General features: G+C 31.0%; 2 protein-coding genes across 5 annotated transcripts; both read left to right on the top strand.

Annotated features, from left to right (window-relative positions):
- Positions 1–284: 284 nt before the first annotated feature.
- Positions 285–5210, top strand: LOC101203204 (peptidyl-prolyl cis-trans isomerase FKBP16-1, chloroplastic). 4 transcript variants are annotated; one of them, XM_031888399.1, is made up of 8 exons: positions 285–439; positions 1688–1897; positions 2039–2073; positions 2831–2921; positions 3038–3098; positions 3592–3637; positions 4625–4695; positions 4794–5210. In XM_031888399.1, exons 1-8 carry the CDS (start codon positions 390–392, stop codon positions 4914–4916), a joined length of 687 nt encoding a protein of 228 aa, XP_031744259.1. In that variant the 5' UTR covers positions 285–389; the 3' UTR covers positions 4917–5210. The 4 variants fall into 4 exon arrangements, with proteins under 4 accessions (XP_031744259.1, XP_011659081.1, XP_031744258.1 ...); XM_011660779.2 differs by having other exon boundaries at positions 2828–2921; positions 4839–5210; XM_031888398.1 differs by having other exon boundaries at positions 2828–2921.
- A 4120-nt stretch (positions 5211–9330) lies between these two features.
- LOC101220392 lies at positions 9331–14330 on the top strand. The gene is made up of 6 exons (XM_011661448.2): positions 9331–9564; positions 9845–10711; positions 11076–11936; positions 12619–12946; positions 13329–13593; positions 14186–14330. Exons 1-6 carry the CDS (start codon positions 9331–9333, stop codon positions 14328–14330), a joined length of 2700 nt encoding a protein of 899 aa, XP_011659750.2.
- Positions 14331–19766: the final 5436 nt, after the last annotated feature.

Here is a 19766-nt window from a genome sequence, read left to right as displayed (position 1 = left end):
TTTTTAATTTTTGGTATATTGAGTTAACTGTTTGGCACTCATTTGGCCTCTTATGTCAATTACTCATTCGAATAATACACTAACCAAATGGATGTCAAATAATTATATCAAAATGGGTAAAAGAAAAATGTATTTAGTCTAACTTTTTCATACTTATACATTCATATTAGTGTTTTTTTTATAAGTAAGAGTGGGTTATTTGAAACCCTAATTCTAACATTCAACTAAATTTAATCCCAACTCTTGTAGATAAGGAGTGGGCTCTATCAATACCACTCCACTCTTTGGCCCAAACATGACATAACTATAAAATATGCCTCTTTTCTTCCTCATCAACTTCCTTCCACTTCTCCATTCAATTTCCCTTTTCACAATTCTTTGAGCTGCCCATGGAACTTCTCTCCTTCTCTCGCTCTCCTTCCGTCCTCAATTTTTCTGGGTTTGTATTGTACTCTTCCATCGCTTAATTTCTTCATTCCACGTGAGAATCTGTGTTTCTTTACACATTCTTAGAATTCTCTTCTCCTTTGTATTATTCATCGAGATAAAACGATACATTTCTTTGTTGGCGTAACCACATCATTTTTAGCCTTAGAATGCATGGAATGCCCTTCCCGGCTTTTCCATATTCTCCATTTCTGCATTCTTTAATTGCCTACGTGGTATGGAATGGGGATCTTTGACTACCGAGATTTTAAGGCACACGGAGAACATGAATAAGAACATTTCTAATTTTACTTTTGGGTTGAACGTGAATTAATACTGATTTCTTATAGCTTAAGCTGCTGGGAGTTGCAAAATTGTTATGTAGATATGCATCCAGAAGTGTCTACTTTTATGGATTTTCTTTATTGAGTTCTTGCCTTTTAGCGCGCCAGTCTGTGGAATCTGCTTGCCCCTTTAATTTTCGGAATGCCATTTCACCAGATGGCTCGTGATTTTTGCTTAATGTCTCTCTGGCCGATTGACTTAACGGTTTTTATCCTTCGTCCTTTGAATGCTTAATGCCAAAGGTTGAAGGACAAGGAACTATATCATATGAGTTAGTGGTATTTTGCTCTCTTTTTTGCTAGCTTCTCGACTTTTATGGACTTTCAATTTTTTTTAATTTGGTTCATTTATCGATGAAATTTTTGTATCATCTAGTATAAAAAGTACGGTTCATTTATGATATATCATTTTTAAATAATTTTTTTAATATGATTCATTTATGATATATCATTTCTATATCATTTTAGTGGTAAACAAGACAAAATCATAAAGTAGTGGCACTCCTGTTAAGGATATCAACAGTGGGCGTTGTGCTTATAAATAGAGGTGTTTAGAGTTGGGGATTAGGCAAAACTTTTGGAATCAGTTGTCTCCTGATAGAGAGATAATCCTCTCCATAGTCTATTGTCATTGTATGATGTTGCAATATAGACTTATTGTATCCTATCATATTAATAACAAACCAAAACAACAAATTGTAAACTTCTCAGTTTCCCAGAAAGGGAAATATCTTTTGTGAAATTTCCTGACTAAAAACATAAGTCACGAAGTCTCACAACTTCTTTCAGGCTGGATGGGTGTTTAATGTTTCAAATTTTTCTTTTAACACAATTATTTCAAACCTCAAGTCTGAGACTAGATACCTTTATCAGAAGATACTCACTTCCTGACAGCTTATCAATGCCTACTATTGTAGTTTCCACAAAACCATTGGCATGGATGAGGATGTATCCATATCCAAGCATCCCATGGTCAATCATTTGGACGTCAGGAACGCATCATTTTCTGTCAAAAGATTTCCAAGAAGGTTGTTCTCACAGTTCATTGGTTTGTATCCAATCTTGTTATATGCATATCCTAGTTTCAGCGCCCCAATGATGGACATGCAAGAACCTGACATAGTTCGGTATGTATTTCATTTGTAATTTTCTCTTGAAATGTTTCTATCATTCTCATAACCTCACAGCGGAGGGGGCTTTCATGACCATTCATCAAAAGTTCTTCACATGTTCATTTGGAATTGTTGTTTAAATTTTGAAGCTTTCAGGACACTGAAGCTTGACAGTGGAGTTAGGATTCAAGGTAGAATTTCTTGATCCCCACCTAGTATCAGGCTTCTTTCTTTTTTCACTTTTTCTTGGGTTAAAAAATAAACTTATTTACTTTTTTTTGTACTGTTCGCTTTTAAAACCAGTCTTAAAAACTCAAGGTTTTATAAAACTTTTAAAAGGCCGTCACCAGCAAAAATATTGGTCTATTATAAATGTTATCAAACAAGATCTTAATTTCTCTTTGTGATATCATTTTGAAAAGAAGGTTTCCTGTTAATGTTAGCAGTGAGAGCACATTTGGTAAAAATGCAGCAGGCTAGCTTTATTACATTATAAACCTGTACTAGCTTCAGTTCCTTCTTCATACTAATTGGGATGAAACTATGGTCCCCTTGATAGCCATTTGGTTTTTGAAAATTAAGCCTATTTTCTCTTAATTTCTTGTAATGGTTTCGTCTTTTTAAGTAAAAGAGTTGAATTCTTAGTTAAATTAAAAAAATATATATTTTTGAAGAACTCCTTTTTTTAATTTTCAAAACTTGGTTTTGTTTTTAAAAATCAGGGTAGAAAGAAGATGGTAAAACAAGAAATTTAAAGGTGGAAGTGGTGTTTATAGGCTTAATTTTCAAAAACAAAAAAACAAAAAACCAATGGTTACCTAATGATGCCTACATTATTTTGTTATTCTGTGTTCGATGACTCTTCTATATAATTCTTGAATATGAAAACAAATGAGGTATGTGATTGTTCACTGTAATAATAACATTCTTAGTACCAATTGATAGAAGTTTTTGAGGGAGATGGAGCAGAAGCACATGAAGGAGACATGGTGGAGTTCAATTATGTCTGCAGGCGTTCAAATGGATATTTTGTTCACAGGTAAATGTATTTCTCTTGCATACAACAGCCAACTGTGCAAATTTGTTGGTGCCTTTATAGCCAATTTATCATTATATTTTCAGTCTTTCCCAATGCTTCTATTGTCATATTCACAGCACTGTTGATCAATTCAGTGGAGAAAGCACACCGGTAATCCTGCCTTTGAAAGAAAATCAGGTAGTCGCTTCTTTTATATAAGTTTGAATGGATATAATGCCTAATGGCCATATAGTTGTGCTTGCTGTTCATTTTAATTGTTTGAAAATTCTTGACGTTGCATCAACGTAGACTACTCGCATTGCAATATTATTGATAATCATTGACTGGAGGTTAGTTCATGGGCTTAAGAAGTAGCCTAAGATTGGAAAGTTTGGATATAATTATCATGAAGTGTAACTAACAATGTCAAAATCTTGGGTTTATACAGCCCATCACAAGAACTTGATTATATTTGGCAAATGCTCTGTTAGTTCGATCATATTTTTTTTTCCTCCTTTAGATGCCGAAGCTCCTATATCACCACTTATGCTAGCTGCAGCGAATAAATATTCGTAGTTTGCTTGGTCTGCTTTCAAGTTTTATGTCATTCAATAGTGGATATGCACATCATTCTTGTTAGAAAAAATCACCACATTTTTTGTGTTTTTCACTGATATTTTATTTCTTAAAGATAATAGAGGGCTTGAAGGAGGTGCTGGTTGGCATGAGAGTTGGAGGTATTTATGGATATTTTATCATCAAGTTTTGCTTTTAATGATTGGTTCGTTAAATAACATAATAGTATGTTTAAATTTTTTTTGTTTGCTCTATTTGTTCTTCATATCGTTTCAACATTGCCTCTCACTGTTCGTGGCTTGTATTCTTTATTATGCCTTTTATCATTTCCAAACCTTCCTCAACTTCATTGCATTAGCCTTGTATATGAGGTTTCTATTGGCTCACCCTCTTCCTTTTATATTCCCAACTTGTTCTAAATGTATTTTTCAAGTTTTTTAATAGTTAGAAAGTAAATTAGGAAACTAGAAGTTTCCGATGGGTGGAAAAACAGTTTTTAAACCCCTTCTTCATAATTGATGCAGGATTAGTTTACAAAAATGTTAGGAATAGTTGTAAATATAGCAACTATATTCAAAATAATTAAGTATATAGCAACGTTTTAAAAAAATTTGCTAATATAACAAAATTTGTCCAAGTCTATCAAGGATAGAAGTGTATCACTGATAAACTGTATTGCAAATATTGGTCTACTAGTGAAGATCATAAAAGTATTAGTGATAGAAGTCTATCATCGATAGATTTTGCTATATTTGCAATATTTTAAAAAAATGTTGCTTATACTTAATTATTATTCCTAAAATTGTTACCAATTATAATTTTCCTAAATGTTATTAGAAAATCTTTAATATTTCCGACCTCCCAACCTTTTTTAATAGACTTTTTAACTTTACAACAGTTTTCAAGCACTTATAAAGTCATTTCAAACAAATCTTCATTTGTTTCACGACTAGTAGCAAAAATAGAGGATCAGAAGCTTGATCGACAACGTTTAATTTGCACATATATTAATTGAAGATTTCTCAAAGATTCTTTTGTGAATAACAAACTTCAGTCTACGAGGAATTGCCAGTTTTCCTTTAACAGAGAAATCTGTCATTCTCTTTGTTGTTATGTTTACCAATTTCATTATTATTATTTGTTATCAGGAAAAAGAAGAGCACTTATCCCTCCCTCTGTTGGTTACATAAATGAAAATTTGAACCCGATTCCTGAAGAGGTAACGCTGATCAGTTTCTCATTAATCATTCTTTGATTAGCATAAACATTACTGATTATCCATCATAATCACTTTTTCCTTTGTCATATTTCTTAAAGTCGACAACATTAGCAGTTAATAAAATTAAGTACGTCTGGTTGCAGTTTGGTCCTCGACGTAGTCTGTTATCACATCGGAATGAGCCCTTGATATTTGAGGTGCAACTTTTGAAAGTACTTTGAGTTTCATTTTCTCTCTGTATTGCTTTCGAATTCTTTTCACCTCTGTCCATTCTGTTGAATTAAATCATTGTATATTTAATATTTGATAGCATCTATTTATCAGTCTTGTTATGCTCCAACACAAACAAGATTGGGTAAGATGACTGTCTTTCTTCTTTTTTTGGACCCTTTGTCACAAGATAAATATTCGATCTTAGAATTATAGGATAGAAAATAATATTATTGTTGTTGTAGAGTAGGCATCAAACTATCAACTTTTCTGGTGATAATAGAATTGTACATAATGCCCGTAAACTTATGCTTTTGAACTTTTAAAAGTTTAAAAAATTTGTTTATTGCTAGGGTGGTTTTGGCTCACTAACATGAGATAAGTTGTGTTGGTATAATATACCAACTCATTGTTTGGTCCATCAACTTTAGATGGTGGAGTTGAATTGGTATATTATATCAACTCACTTCAATTCTCTCGTCTTTCAATGTTTTCAATAGATCCAACCATGTATTTTCTCTTCTTTCAATGTTTTCAATAGATTCAATAGTGTAGCCAGAGCTGCCAGCTAGGGGTACACTTCCATATTATAGCACTAGAATTTTAACCCATAAAACTCTAAATTGATGTTTATATATAGTCTCTAAACTTTAAAATGTGCATATTACGATACAATTTTTTTTATTTTGCCTCTCTTGTCCCCACGTGGCTTTGCCCCTGCAAGTTCATAGAAATTTGTCAATATAATATTCAAATCATATAAAATCACTCAAACTAGCAAAATTAACATATAGTGACATATCTAGAATTTTATGTGAGGAGCACATCTCGATTTATACTTTAAAGAATATATAGTAGATCCTGATATTTCTATTGTGTATCTTTTAAAAATATATATATAACTATTTGCAACAAAATTGAAATTTTATGATTTAATATATATATATATATTTTTTTTATTGTCATGAAAAGCAATAGACATGTGCAACGAAATTACAAATCAATTTTACCATAAACAATGATAGAGTTTTGATTCAACTGATTCAGAAGAAGAATTTCAACATTCCAATTTTGGCCATGCTCGATTTTCTCAAAGAACCTATCATTATCCAAAATTGAAAATTTGATTCTAGTTATTCTAGTGACTTCGATGATGTTTCTAAGGCAGTTTGAGACGGAACAAGAAGACGATGATACTAAAAAATGACCCAACGATCCAATCAAAGCCATTTTTTTAAGAATTCAACAAAAAGATTGGAAGTTGGATGAATTAAAGAATCGTCAAGAATGGATTTTTACCACCCAAAAAGAACGTTCAAGACTCAAAATTACTATTTTGGTTATGAAACACATTCAAGAAAGATTGATTCAAAAAAATCAATGGATGAGTCTTATACTCGCTATGAGATTGAAAAAACATTCAAGAATCCAACAAAATGACCACTTAGATCTCATAGGATTGTTGGAAATAAAGAAAGCAATAACAGAAATTCAATGTTCATTGGGAGAAATGATTCAACATATATAAATCAACTATCAATTCATTTGCTAGAGTACAAGAACGAATTGGTTTCATATACGAAAGAAAAAAAACAGAATTTCCAAATAGAAAATTTTGAAGATAAAATTGAAGAACGAGAATTTGAAAATGGTCACAAGTGAAGAAAAATTCAACGAAGAAAATGAAAAAGAAGTACCAAACATTGAGCAAAAATCAAACAAGAACAACGACACATTGATTGCTGTTCAAATCGTCGAAGAACTTGAAGCGAATGATAAAGAAAATTTGAAGGATTTTCTTCGAAAGTTGATTATTTTGAAATTGATTATTTGAATATGATTTTGAGCGAGATTGACGGAAACATCTTTTTCGAGTTTACGACCGATAGAGAGGTTCATCTTTTAGTGACTATATTTGCTTTTTTGTCTCGATTTTATCCTTTCGATCATAATATTTTTGTTCAAAATGTAGGAGGTTGATTTGGTCATACTCCATTTTTTTCTTTCTTTTTTTGCTTCATAAATTTCTTATTTTTTAAACTCAAGATGAGTTTTCTTTATGGATGGGTAGAATGATGGAAGAAGACTAAGAGTTAATTGGGTAATTATGTAACTAGGTTAATTCCCTTTTTGCCCAACTTCTAAGAGAACTTTATAAATAAGAGTTTTTCTCTTCTTGTATGGAACATATTATTCATTCTAATAAAAAAATCCACAATCTTGGTTTTTGAAGGATTTCTCCTTGAGGTTACTTAGACTGCATCATTATCCACCTGATCTTACCCCTAAAATGGAAAGCTTATTGGGCCAGCATTGATGAGTTGCCCTCACCTATGTAGATCTTAAGATAATTTCGTATAAATAGAAATTCGTAGTTAGCTCATGATTAAGATTAAGTTACCTAGGTCATCAATAATTGAAACATACAGTTTTATACAGTCAACAGGGTCATAATGTAAAAGTGACTTTTATGGTTTCAGTCTTATGTAAACCGATTCTTACATAGGAGATGCTCCTACTTTTATGTCTCCACATGAACGATTCATGATCACATCGTTTGTACTAACTACAAAGTGAAATGATAACTTGTATAACTACAGGTAATTATAGCCTTTTGGGTAGAGGTTTAGGGTTCATGTGGAACTACAAGTTATTATAGCCTTTTGGGTGTCAAAACGCTATTCATCTTGTGATTTGCTTCACTTCTTCTGTGTCGCCATCTTACGTGTAAAGATACTTGAAAGAATAGTTAATCAGGCATGATAACTTATTGTAAGGTGCATTCTCTTAACATATAAATTTCCACTAAAAGCTACGTGTTTCGATCTTTTATCTTATGTTGTGACTCCATTGCTTTACCTAAATGGCCACAATAACTTGTATTTTTACAAATTATCACACCCAAACTTTAAAAAATTATAAATATAGCAAAGTCTATCTTCTATCAATGATAGACTCTAACAAATTTTGCTATATTTGTAATTTAAAATGTTGTTATATATGCTAATATTTTGAATCTAATTGTTATATTTATAATTATCTCTAAAAAGATGATTTATTACTTTGTTTTCTTAAATATTATCGTTGTTGGTCTTCTAATTTTTTAAACCTCGGATGTAATTATTGAATGACTCGTTTTTTTTCCTTACCCTGATCTTGAAATGAGGTTTTATGAATTTCCTTAAAAGAAAAAGTTCATAGACTTCATTTAGTTATTGTAATTTCATTCGTTCCTAAATTTAGTTTGTTTTGGTTCATAAGCTTCTAAGTTAAATCCCTAATGTTTATGGTGGTTGAGATCATGTCATTTATCATTTTGAGCTAAGTTCGCTTTAGTTTATATATTTTTGTTGAATATTTTTACAATCAAAAGCCAAATTTTAAAAACTAAAAAGAAACTACTAAACTAAACTAATGTATGTGAATAAATTCACAATCAAATTAAAGCCACAATTTGTTTTTAAAAAAAAACTATTAAACAAATGTAAGTTAATAAATCTTCACAATCAAAGCCACATCTAAATTCCTTTAACCTCAATTTATTTTTGATTAAATGGCCACTTTCAATATCATAAATTTAAATTAAAAAGTGATAAAAATAGTGAAATTTAACTAATTGTAATTCGTTCAGTGATTTCAAATTTATTAACATACATACATTAAGACCAAAGATGGAAACATTACTTAAAATGATGGAGAGTAATTAAAATCGCCTTAAGAAATCATAGCATGCACAATTGAAGATTCTCTCGGTGTGTGTATATATATATATGGCTTAAATATATTTCGTCCGTAAACTTTAAAAAAACGTCCCTTTCAGACTATAAATCTTTAAAAAATACATATTTTGGTCCCAAACTCTCCAACAAAATGACGTGATGTACTTTACTCTTAGAATACCAAATAAGACAATCACTCCTACTAATTTAGGGTTATAATTACAAATTAAATGCTAGAAAATAAATTGAGGTTTTATCGAATAACTCAAAAAATAACCGTGTTCAAGATTTTGATCGTCACTCATATCCCATTTATTTGCATATAATTTTTCTCTCTGCTTCTCAATTATTTCTTCTTGCTCCCAAAATTAGACGTTTTTAAAGTTTAGATGTGAAAATAGATATAGGAAATTTTTAACCAATATAATAATAATAATAATAATAGTAATTTAGTCTTTTTAGAAAACAACGATTTAATTGTTGAATTTAAATAATTAATGATGAAGTCTTTCCCTCTCCCTCCAAAAAAAAAGAAAAAGAAAAAAAGAGGAGTTTTGGAATGGCCATTTCTTACGATTCCAAAAAGATAATAATAAATAAAAGCCTCTTCATATATCTCAAAAGATCTCTCTATTTAAATTTCATAATCACTCTTAACTTCTTTAATATTTGTAAGTTCTTCCTCTTTGTAAAGAGAAAAAATATAATGGGGGAAAATGGAGGAATTAGGAGCAGCTTTAGAAGTGATAATACTTTCATATCAAAGTTTAAAGCTTTGAATATCAGTCAGAAAAAATTAGCAGTAAGAGGAGAAGAAGATTATTCCTTTTCCAACAACAACCCATCATCAACTTCTCCCAATAATATTCTAAATTTCATTCATATTTTGGTCTCTTGGTCTCTTCAAGACATTTTCAATCAACATCTTTACAAAACTAAGGTTCATCTCTTATTCCCTTCTTCTCCACACTTTTCAAGTTGTATAAAACGCCTTATAAATTGTTACCCCAAAATAAAAGAAGAAAAAAGATAGAAGAAGAAGAAGAAGCAACAGTCGTTGAAGCTATACGTTGTTTTTAAGAAAACACACATATTTCAATTCTCAAAGCTACTATACCATTTAATTTAGTCTTTTTGTTTGTTTTGTTTTGTTTTGGGTAATGGCATTTCCTTTTGTAGTTAATAACATGTTTTTTCCTTTTCATATTATTTTATTACAGATTGAAAAGATTCCACAATGTTTCAGTTCAATGGAGCATTATTTTGGAAGTTTCAAGTACCCTTTACTAGAAGAAACAAGAACTCAATTATGCTCAAGCATGAACCCTATTTCCAAATCTCCATGTGTTGAAGTAATTTCAATCAAAGAAATCAAACCCTATGGCAAAGGATTATTCAACATCCACATTAGAGATTGCAAAGACTGTCCCACAATCTTGATGCCTGGAAATATATTTATCTTGTCTAATGTCAAATCTTATGTTGTCTCTGATTTGGAGAGAGACAATAATAATAATGCCAAATCATGGACTTTTGCAACAAAATTTTGGGCAAAAGGCAACAATTTAGAGGAGGAATTTTTGTCCGATAATGACCCCACTCGTTTTAGTGTCAAAACATGGAACAAAGATTTTGAGATTCCAATGGATGAAAAAACTAAGAATAAGCCAATGTTTCTTGTGATTTTGGTGAATGTTCTTTCTAATATAAGGATATGGAATGCATTGCACATGATAAAGAGAACTAGTAAACATTCTTCAGCTTCTTCTTCAATGATTTTCAATCAAGTTTTGGGACTCAAGGATTCGTGTAACAATTTGGATTTTAGTTGTGATGCTTGTGAGGCAGAGGTTGGAATGTCATTTTCCCACAATGATGATTTGTTTTCTACTCTAAATGAGCCCCAAGCTAGAGCTGTTCAAAGATGTCTTGAAAAGGCAAGTTGTGCCCACAAATCTAGCATTGAACTCATCTGGGGTCCTCCTGGGACTGGCAAAACCAAGACGGTTGCTGTTTTGTTGCTTCAGTTTCGGAAGAATAACCATCGAGTGCTCACCTGTGCTCCCACCAACACTGCGATCATGCAGGTACGACGGCCCAACTCTGAAATTCTTATAGACTTGTACTGCCAAAATTTTACATTATATAAGTATGACTGGTTGTGAAGCTAGTCCATAGATCATCATCTACTTCCAAAATTTTCTAATTGAGTTTACACTATGACAAATATTGAAAATTCAAGTACGTACTTATTCTATTTTTTTGAAATGTAAGAACTATATCGACAAAATCCGAATCCTGAAAGTTGACGAATTTATTAGAAACAAAATTAGAGATTAATTGTACATCCCCATGTAACCTCAATTGTACAAAATCGCTCTATGAGGGAAATTCAGAAGAAAAGCTATAAAATATTTTCAAGCATTTATATTTGTATTTAAAATTTTGCAGGTGGCATCAAGATTACTTAGTTTAGTTAAAGAAATGCATGAGAAAGAGTATGGGTCAGGAGAGTTGTTTTGTAATTTGAGTGATATTCTTTTGATTGGGAATGAAACAAGGCTCAAACTTGAGGAATGTGATAAGTACATTCATTTGGATTATAGAGTTGAAAGACTTGGAAAGTGCTTTTCTCAATTCAGTGGTTGGAGTCATTGTTTTGCTTCCATGGTTGATTTTCTTCAAGGTCGTTGTGTATTTGATTACGACGAGGACCAAAAAGGACCAAAAAGATTTAAAAATTTTATTGAATTTGTGAGAACGCAATATAAAACCCTGGCTTATCCACTCAAAGAGTGCATATCAATCTTATGCACTCACATTCCCAAAACCATTTTGTTGCATAATTTTGAGAGGTTGGGTTGTCTTATGAGTTTAATGGATTCTCTTGAAGCTTCGTTATTTTCAAATTGGGTTGTTTCTAAGAAGCTATTTTCCACCAAATTGGAAGAAAAGGAAGAAGTTATGAAAAATAATGATGAGTATAAGAAGCTTTTGAAGGAGATAAATGATTGTGTGTTGGTTTTGAACTCCTTGAAACATTCATTGAGTAGACTTAAACTTCCACAAACTTCTTGCAAAAGAGATGTTGAAGATTTTTGCTTTGAGAATGCTTCTTTGTTCTTCTGCACGGTGTCGAGCTCGTTTAAGTTGTATTCAAGGCGGACAATGGCACCATTGGAGACATTGGTCATCGATGAAGCTGCACAGTTGAAGGAATGTGAGGCTGCAATTCCTTTGCAGTTTCCATCTATTAAACATGCTATCCTTATTGGTGATGAGTGCCAACTGCCTGCTATGGTTGAAAGCAAAGTAAGGAGACATTCTTTCACTTTTTTTTTTTTTTGTCAAATGACAAAAACCACTCTTTAGTATCGTTGTATGGTTGTAGTTGCAATTATGTCGTCAAACTTTTGAAGGTAAAAATTGACTTCTTAAACTTGTACAATTGTTAACATTTAATCTTCAAAACTTACAAATGATTCTAGAGCTTGATTGGACCCCAAGTGATAAAAATTGAAGCTACTAAATATTTCTACAATTATCTAGGATTGAGGTCAAATTTAAACACTTGTATAAGTTGAAAGACTCAATTTTTACAATTAAAAAGTTTGAAAATCTAATTGCAACTAATATCATCTTTAAGTGCCTGGTTTCTGCAATTTGCTCTATATACTTGTTACCTCTTGTGACAATTATGTTTAGGCTTTTGTTTTTCTAGATATTCACATATGTTAATTTGCTGTTGGAACCACACAAACTATTAGAGCAGGAGATTTCTCGAAGAGGTTAATTAAGTATTACTCAGAATTTTCAATACTATTTCAAGTGGTAATAGCTCTTTAGTGAAAACAATTTATATGGTGGATAATAATTCAAAGGTCTATTCCATACAAATTTGGAAGTTTATAACTTATTAGATACAAAGTTAAAAATTCATAAAACTATTATGTAGGTTGTTTTTTTTTTCATTATATTTTCTTTTGTTTGTAAGATTGCAGATGAAGCTGGGTTTGGGAGAAGCTTGTTTGAGAGACTAAGTTCATTGGGCCATCAAAAACATCTTCTCAATGTTCAACACAGGATGCATCCATCTATAAGTTATTTTCCAAACTCAAAATTCTATGCTAACAAAATCTTAGATGGTCCTAATGTCAAAACCAAGGCCTATGAGAAAAAGTTTCTTCATGGACCTATGTTTGGTTCGTATTCTTTCATAGATATAAATGAGGGAAAAGAAGAAAAAGATGGCATTACACAAAGTTGGAAAAATATGGTAGAGGTTGATGTTGTTGGGAAAATTATTCACAATTTGTACAAAGGTACAATCATTTCTCTTTATTTATATGTATATGTGTATTTATATCTACTCGATAACTTTGATGCATTATATTTGTATTACTGGAAACATGTTTACATGTATATTTTCAACCAAAAGCTTTAGAAAATGATGCAAAACGAGTTCATTTTTATTTTTAAGATTTATGGCCAAAATATGAAAAAGTTACATATTCAAGTGTGACTGCTGATCTCACGTGATCTCTTTGAGGCTTCATCATATGAATTAGTTGTTCTACACAACTGTGTAGTAATTGGAAAAGGGTCATGTTATCTTTCTCCTAAATTTTTTATGTTCACTTAGGGGAAGCTTTGTTTTTATTTAGATTCTAAGTTGTCATTTTCTCTTTTTGATGTGTTTTGCAGCATCATGTGTTGATCGTCACTCAAAAGAGAAGATTAGCGTTGGTGTGGTTTCACCTTATTTAGCCCAAGTAGAAGCCATCAAAGAAAACATTGGGAGGGATTATAGTAACTGTAGTAGCTTTAGTGTCAAAGTAAGCTCAGTTGATGGGTTCCAAGGTGGGGAGAAAGATATCATTATCATTTCTACTGTTCGATCAAATAGAAGCTCGTCGATCGGGTTTTTATCTAGTAATCAAAGAACAAATGTCGCTCTTACAAGAGCTAGGTAACAACTCTTGATATCGTTTCTTTTTTTATTTGCATGATAAATAGAAACCTGCTAACTAGAGCATATCAACCAAGATTGTTTTGGCATGGAATAGTAGGCTTTCTGTAGAAGTTTTATATTCATGTAAGAAATCGAACCACTAACTTTTGAGATAGCTGCAAACTAGACCATCACTCATCAAGCTTATTTTGAAATGAGATAATAGCTTTTAAATTTCCTATAGATAGCTTTTAGTACATTTATTTTTTTTATAGTTGGACCAATGAGAGATATGTCTAACCATTGACTTTGGAGATAGTTGCTAGAATACCGAGTACCGAAGCTAAAGTATTTTGACATGGAATATAGTAGACTTTTCATTTAGATAGATCATTTGGTACACTTATTTAGTTTAGATATGAGAGAGATGGAGGCATTAGCTTTTGAGATATAGTATAATTAGAACCTTGTGTAACTTTCTATTATGAACTAAGGCTCGAATTGACAAATTTTGTACCTTCGAACATTGTTGCCACTCCATTATAATTTTAATTTGTTATAGCACATGGTTATATGACAAATTCGTGGCTCATTGATCTGGCATATATAGATATTGTTTATGGATATTGGGGAACTTCACAACATTATCAAATAGTGATTCCATTTGGGGAGAATTGGTTTTTGATGCCATGAAACGTAGTTGTTTCTTCCAAGCTAATGAAGATAGGGACTTGGCCAACGTAATGTCTAGTTAGAAGGTACCATTTTAATTTTAGCCATTTTTTCAGCTTTCTTCCCCAGCTTTCATCATTTGCCTTTAAAATTTTCTTTCCATTGTATTATTGTAGATGGATAAGGAAATATGTAGCCCTTGAAAAATTGGTCGACTTACGAGAAAAGACTACTTCGAAGCATGAAAATGAATCGATATTTTTAATAATGACTAAAGGACCAACTACTTGTTCAAGGACGAAGGAGCTATTACTTACATTATCTTCAAGCTCACGTTCGAGCCAGGATGATAACTTGTTCGATGATGAAGAAGATGGAAATTAAGATGGATTACTTTTACTATCAAACTTTAGTTGTTTTTCTTTATCTTTTTTTTGTTATTTAAAGGTCTCGATATAACCTTTACTAATTTTTAGTTTGGTTTGGATGTTATGAAAGGGCCAGAGACATGTTTCCTCAGTTGGGTTCAAAGTGGAAGGAGTAACAAAGATTATACATTAGGTCTAAACGTTCCATTCTTTTGTGAAGTAGTTTGCTTGTTTCCTTCTCTGTATTTTTATTTTTCTTTCAATTTCGTCATTCCATGTGTGTATGTTTATATATTATTTGAACTTAAATTTTGTTTGTTTTTCATTAATTTTTTCTTTTCCATTTGCATTTTATACATAAAGTATATGTTAATATATTATTTGAGTTGATATGGTTTATTAATGAGTAGTTTTCAAATATATCAACAAAATAAGTATACTTATGATGGGTTTGGGGAGGGAAAATGTTATAACCCTTTTGTTGTTTGGGAGAAGGGTTATTCCCCAATTTCCTCGCTCATTTCTTAATTTTCTCAATCCTTCCTTATTCCTTACTCCATAATTTCTTATTTCTTCCTTATTTCTAATTCAATTCTTTCTTATTCCTTCTCTAGGCCATCTCAATTCATCCTAATTCATAATTAATCAATTTAAATTTAAAAATCATTTAATTTATTTTTTCTCATTTATAATTTTTATACTTGCCAGTTTTATTAATTTTAATCTTTTTATTTAAAAAACACAACTTGTTTTTAAGTCATGAATTTACTCCAATTACATTAATTTAAAATTTTAATTTTTTCTTTTACTCTTCAATTATATAATGTATTGTGAATTTAGATGGCTTGATCCGTATTTTCATTGCAATTAACAATTTACTAAATTAAATTTACGAAATTTGTATATTGAAATTATAATATGAATCTAAAAAAAAAATTAACAAATTAATTGCACGTAACGATTACATAAAAACGGTTGAAAATGGATGTCGTATTTAAAGAAATTATTACAAATGGTTTTACGAAAACTATAACAATTTGGTAAATTAAATATGTGGAATTTGTGTATTGAATTTAGAATATGAATTTTTTTAAAAAAAATTAATAATTTAATCGCATCTAACGATTACGTAAAAATGGTTGAAAGTTGATGTCGTATTTAAAGAAATTACTACAAATTGTTTTATAAAAACTACCATGATTTGGTAAGTTAAATATATGAAATTTGTTAGAATATGAATTATTTTTGCTCGTACATTGTGTTCCATGTGATTGACTTCAGTTTATAACTCCTTTCCTAGAAACAATTTTATTCTTCGTATATCGTTTCGTTTGAATAAATTATGGTGCGAATATTTGGTTTAAATCAATTGTTAAATATATGCAATTTGTGTATTGTATTTAGAATATCAAAAAACAAAAATATAATATGAATTTTAAAAAAATTAACAATTTAATGACACGTAACGATTACGTAAAAAATGTTGAAAATGGACGTTGTTCACATGAGATTTCGAAGAAATGTATTTCGTGAAATTGAACTTTGTTATATTGATGAATATTGTGAATACAATCTCTAGTATTTACTCATTTGATGCTTTATCTTGAATACAAGTTAAAAACTTAGAATTTCTTGATATTCGGTCTTTAGGATGTTATAGTTGCAAGCCTATTTGAGACTCAGTTTTCTGGAATTCAAGGAAAGTCTGATCTTCCAAGTCTTCAATCTTTCAGAAAGTTTAATCTTTCAAGTCTTCAATCTTTAAGAAAGTTTTTGTTATATTGATGAATATTGTGAATACAATCTCTAGTATTTACTCATTTGATGTTTTCTCTTGAATACAAGTTAAAAACTTAGAATTTCTTGATATTCGGTCTTTAGGATGTTATAGTTGCAAGCCTATTTGAGACTCAGTTTTCTGGAATTCAAGGAAAGTTTGATCTTCCAAGTCTTCAATCTTTCAGAAAGTTTAATCTTTCAAGTCTTCAATCTTTAAGAAAGTTTGATCTTCCAAGTCTTCAATCTTTAAGAAAGTTTGATCTTCCAAGTCTTCAATCTTTCAGAAAGTTTGATCTTTCAAGTCTTCAATCTTTAAGAAAGTTTGATCTTCCAAGTCTTCAATCTTTCAGAAGATGATGATCTCGAAGTTGATAAGAACTTGCACGTCTTGAGAGCTTTATAGAAGTTTGAATTTTCAATTCTTCAATACTTTAGAGCTTCAATTCTTCATTCAACCAAAGACCTCTTCAAATGAATGACAAAGATCTCTATTTATAGAGAAATTTTGTGGGCTTTGGCCCATTTGCTTGTTGGGCTTGGACTTTGACCAATTTGCCTATTGGGCTTAGGCTTAGGCCCATTTGCCTTATTGAGTTTGGACTTGGGCTTGGACCCATTTGCTTTATTGAGCTTGGGTCCATCAGCTTGTTGAGCTTAGACTTGGCTAATCTGCTTATTGGACTTGAATTGAGTAAACTTAATTATCAAAATCCAATGAAATATAATTATTGAATATTTGTTGTGATGATGTGGCATAATTTAATTGACCAAAATTTCTTGCTCAACAGACGTCGTCTTTGAATAAATTACTCGAAATTGTTTTATGAAAACTAAGATAATTTGATAAATTAAATATATTTAATTTGTGTATTGGATTTAAAATAGGAATTAAAAAAAAATTATTGGCATTAAATGCTTGCATAAAAAACGTTGAAAATACACATCATATTTAAGAAAACTAACGTAGACAATTTGGTAAATTAAATATATAAATATTTGTGGATTGAATTTAGAATACGAATTTTTTAAGTAATAAATAATTTTCATAATCCTTCCTCCAAAACACATACTATCATAACACTACTATTCATAATCCTTCCCCCAAACACATATTATAATAACACTACCAATAATAAACCTTCCCCCAAACACATTTATAACATTAGAATTATCATAATCCTTTTTCCCATAACTCTTTTCCTCCCTTAAACGCACCCTTACAGTATATCAACTTTTAGAAATGGTTGAAAATGAGTGCCAAGCTGGATCTTGAGGAGAAAATGATCATTTGCATGTTATTTCAAATGCTAATGAGAAGAGATTTTGTTTGAGTTTTTTCAACATTTGAGATTTTGTTTATTACTATCGAAGTGGCAAATGACAGAAGAAAGAAGAATAATATCATCATGCAGAGGCCTTGCTCGGTATACGCGTCCACTAAATCTTGATAAGATTTCCAAAGTTATTTTATGTTTTTAAATCTTAACAATCAGATCTACCCTTACTTAAATAGTAGAGAGACAACCTAAACAATCTCGAGAGATAAGAATGGGTACCTTATCCTAGCAACACCATGTATATGACTCACATGATATTTGATACAAGCACAATAATCCAACTTGTTCATGTAGGTGACATGCGAATAAAGGCGGATTTATTAAGGGGTTAGAGGGTACGTGCCTCCCCTCACATTATCGGTTTTTGTATTTTAATATTAATTTTGAAGTGTTAGATTATAATATATATTAAATTTAGCTTCATTTTATGGCCTAAATTCTACTTCTACTGTAGTGGTTGTGTCCTTTACACAACTCCTTGGTTGTGAGTTCAAATCTCATCTATATCCCTAACTTATTTTCTAAACCTCATCTTTTATCTAACAGAAAAAAAAAAAATGGTAATCCAAATTTCCACTCCCTCAACAATATTCATCTTTCCTTTTTTTTTTTTTTCATTTTTTGTATGCAAATTTTAAATTCACATATTTACATTACAAAAAAAAAATAATGTAAAAATTGCCGGTCTTTCTTTATTGTTATAAATGTAGTGAATGAAGCATCATTGAAACGTCGAGATATTTTTTTAACATTTTTAGTGTGTTTATTATGTAGTGTCTGATGTCCCCCTATGTAAAATTTCTGGATCCGCCACTGCATATGAATGAGTTTGACCATTGTGTTTGTATCAAATATAAGTGAGTCATATACATAGTGTTGCTAGGAGTTTGACCAATTAATCTTATATCGTCGTTCATTGGTGAAACATTAGTATTTAAAGACCAAGGAAGTATCCTGGGGTAAATTGGTAGTTTGACCCAGTTAGTGACACTCATAAAGAACTAACTTGCTCTTATTGGTATACATTCATGAACATATAAAATATATCTACAGTGAGAATAGTTCAGAGTGAGTCTTTAGTGAAGTGTAAACATAGTTAACGAAAATTAATTAATGTGGTTAATAAGTTTAACTAATTAATCTCATATCGTTGTTCACTACAAGAATTTTGGTCTATGTCGATAATTTTTTCAAGCAACGTAAAAATAATGGGGGTAGAGATGTTATGTGATGTAATTTCCTTGTGTGAGCATATATTGTTTTTATCGATGAAAATATATACGTGACCAAAAAGTTGTGTGGTCTTAAAGGAAAAACTTTAAGTTGGATTTCTATTGACATTTAATTTAGTTTATGGTCATGTATCGTGTGTGGAAAAATATTTTAAATATTTTTCGACGTAATTGGCATGATGAAAACCCACACTTTTAAAAAATCATATTTTCTATTTTCCCACACTTGGTAAAAAGCCCAGAAATACTTGTAAAGTATGTACTCGGTAAAATGTTAAGTTAATAAAGAGAATTACTGATGTTATTCCACTACATTATTGTTGTTATATATTGTTATTTGATCTTACTGTCTAGAGGTTAAAGTTGATTTGTATTATGTAAAAGACTAACGCAATGGAGTAAGATCTAAAGTTGTAAAATTTCTCTATGATAAGAAAGTCTAAGTTCGAGGCAAAGGCTTTGAAAAAAGATAAGTAAGTTGTTTCGCTAACTAGGCGTTCAACGGTCATCTCGTGGAGAGGTATGCAATGAGTGTCTAGGCGACACGTCTCCATTTGGTCGTAAGGAGTGACATTGGGAGTGGGGCATGACACTATAAACTTTTGTTCAGATGAAATTATCTTTTGATCTGCATAGGTAAGGGTAGCTTAACAACGCTAGCTTATTAAACCTCCCATTTCAGGGCTAAAATCAGGTGGATAGTTAGGGACATAGGGTGCAAGATGAAATTTTCTCTTATCCACTTTAGGGTTAGTAGATAGGTTGTTCCCTTAAGAACTGAATCCAAGCCTTAAACAAGAGGT

The sequence above is a fragment of the Cucumis sativus genome, chromosome 7, assembly GCF_000004075.3.
Source record: "Cucumis sativus cultivar 9930 chromosome 7, Cucumber_9930_V3, whole genome shotgun sequence".
In the NCBI taxonomy this organism is placed as follows: Eukaryota; Viridiplantae; Streptophyta; class Magnoliopsida; order Cucurbitales; family Cucurbitaceae; genus Cucumis; species Cucumis sativus.
The sequence above is the reverse complement of the archived record's forward strand: the minus strand, read 5'-3'. Positions and strand labels throughout refer to the sequence as shown.

Coding starts and splice junctions, on each gene's coding strand:
- LOC101203204 (XM_031888398.1), top strand. CDS start 390: ATGGAACTTCTCTCCTTCTCTCGCTCTCCTTCCGTCCTCAATTTTTCT. Junction 440..1,687: donor TCCGTCCTCAATTTTTCTGG/GTTTGTATTGTA, acceptor CTACTATTGTAG/TTTCCACAAAACCATTGGCA. Junction 3,099..3,591: donor TGCCTTTGAAAGAAAATCAG/GTAGTCGCTTCT, acceptor TATTTCTTAAAG/ATAATAGAGGGCTTGAAGGA.
- LOC101220392 (XM_011661448.2), top strand. CDS start 9,331: ATGGGGGAAAATGGAGGAATTAGGAGCAGCTTTAGAAGTGATAATACT. Junction 12,947..13,328: donor TATTCACAATTTGTACAAAG/GTACAATCATTT, acceptor TGTGTTTTGCAG/CATCATGTGTTGATCGTCAC. Junction 13,594..14,185: donor GTCGCTCTTACAAGAGCTAG/GTAACAACTCTT, acceptor TGGCATATATAG/ATATTGTTTATGGATATTGG.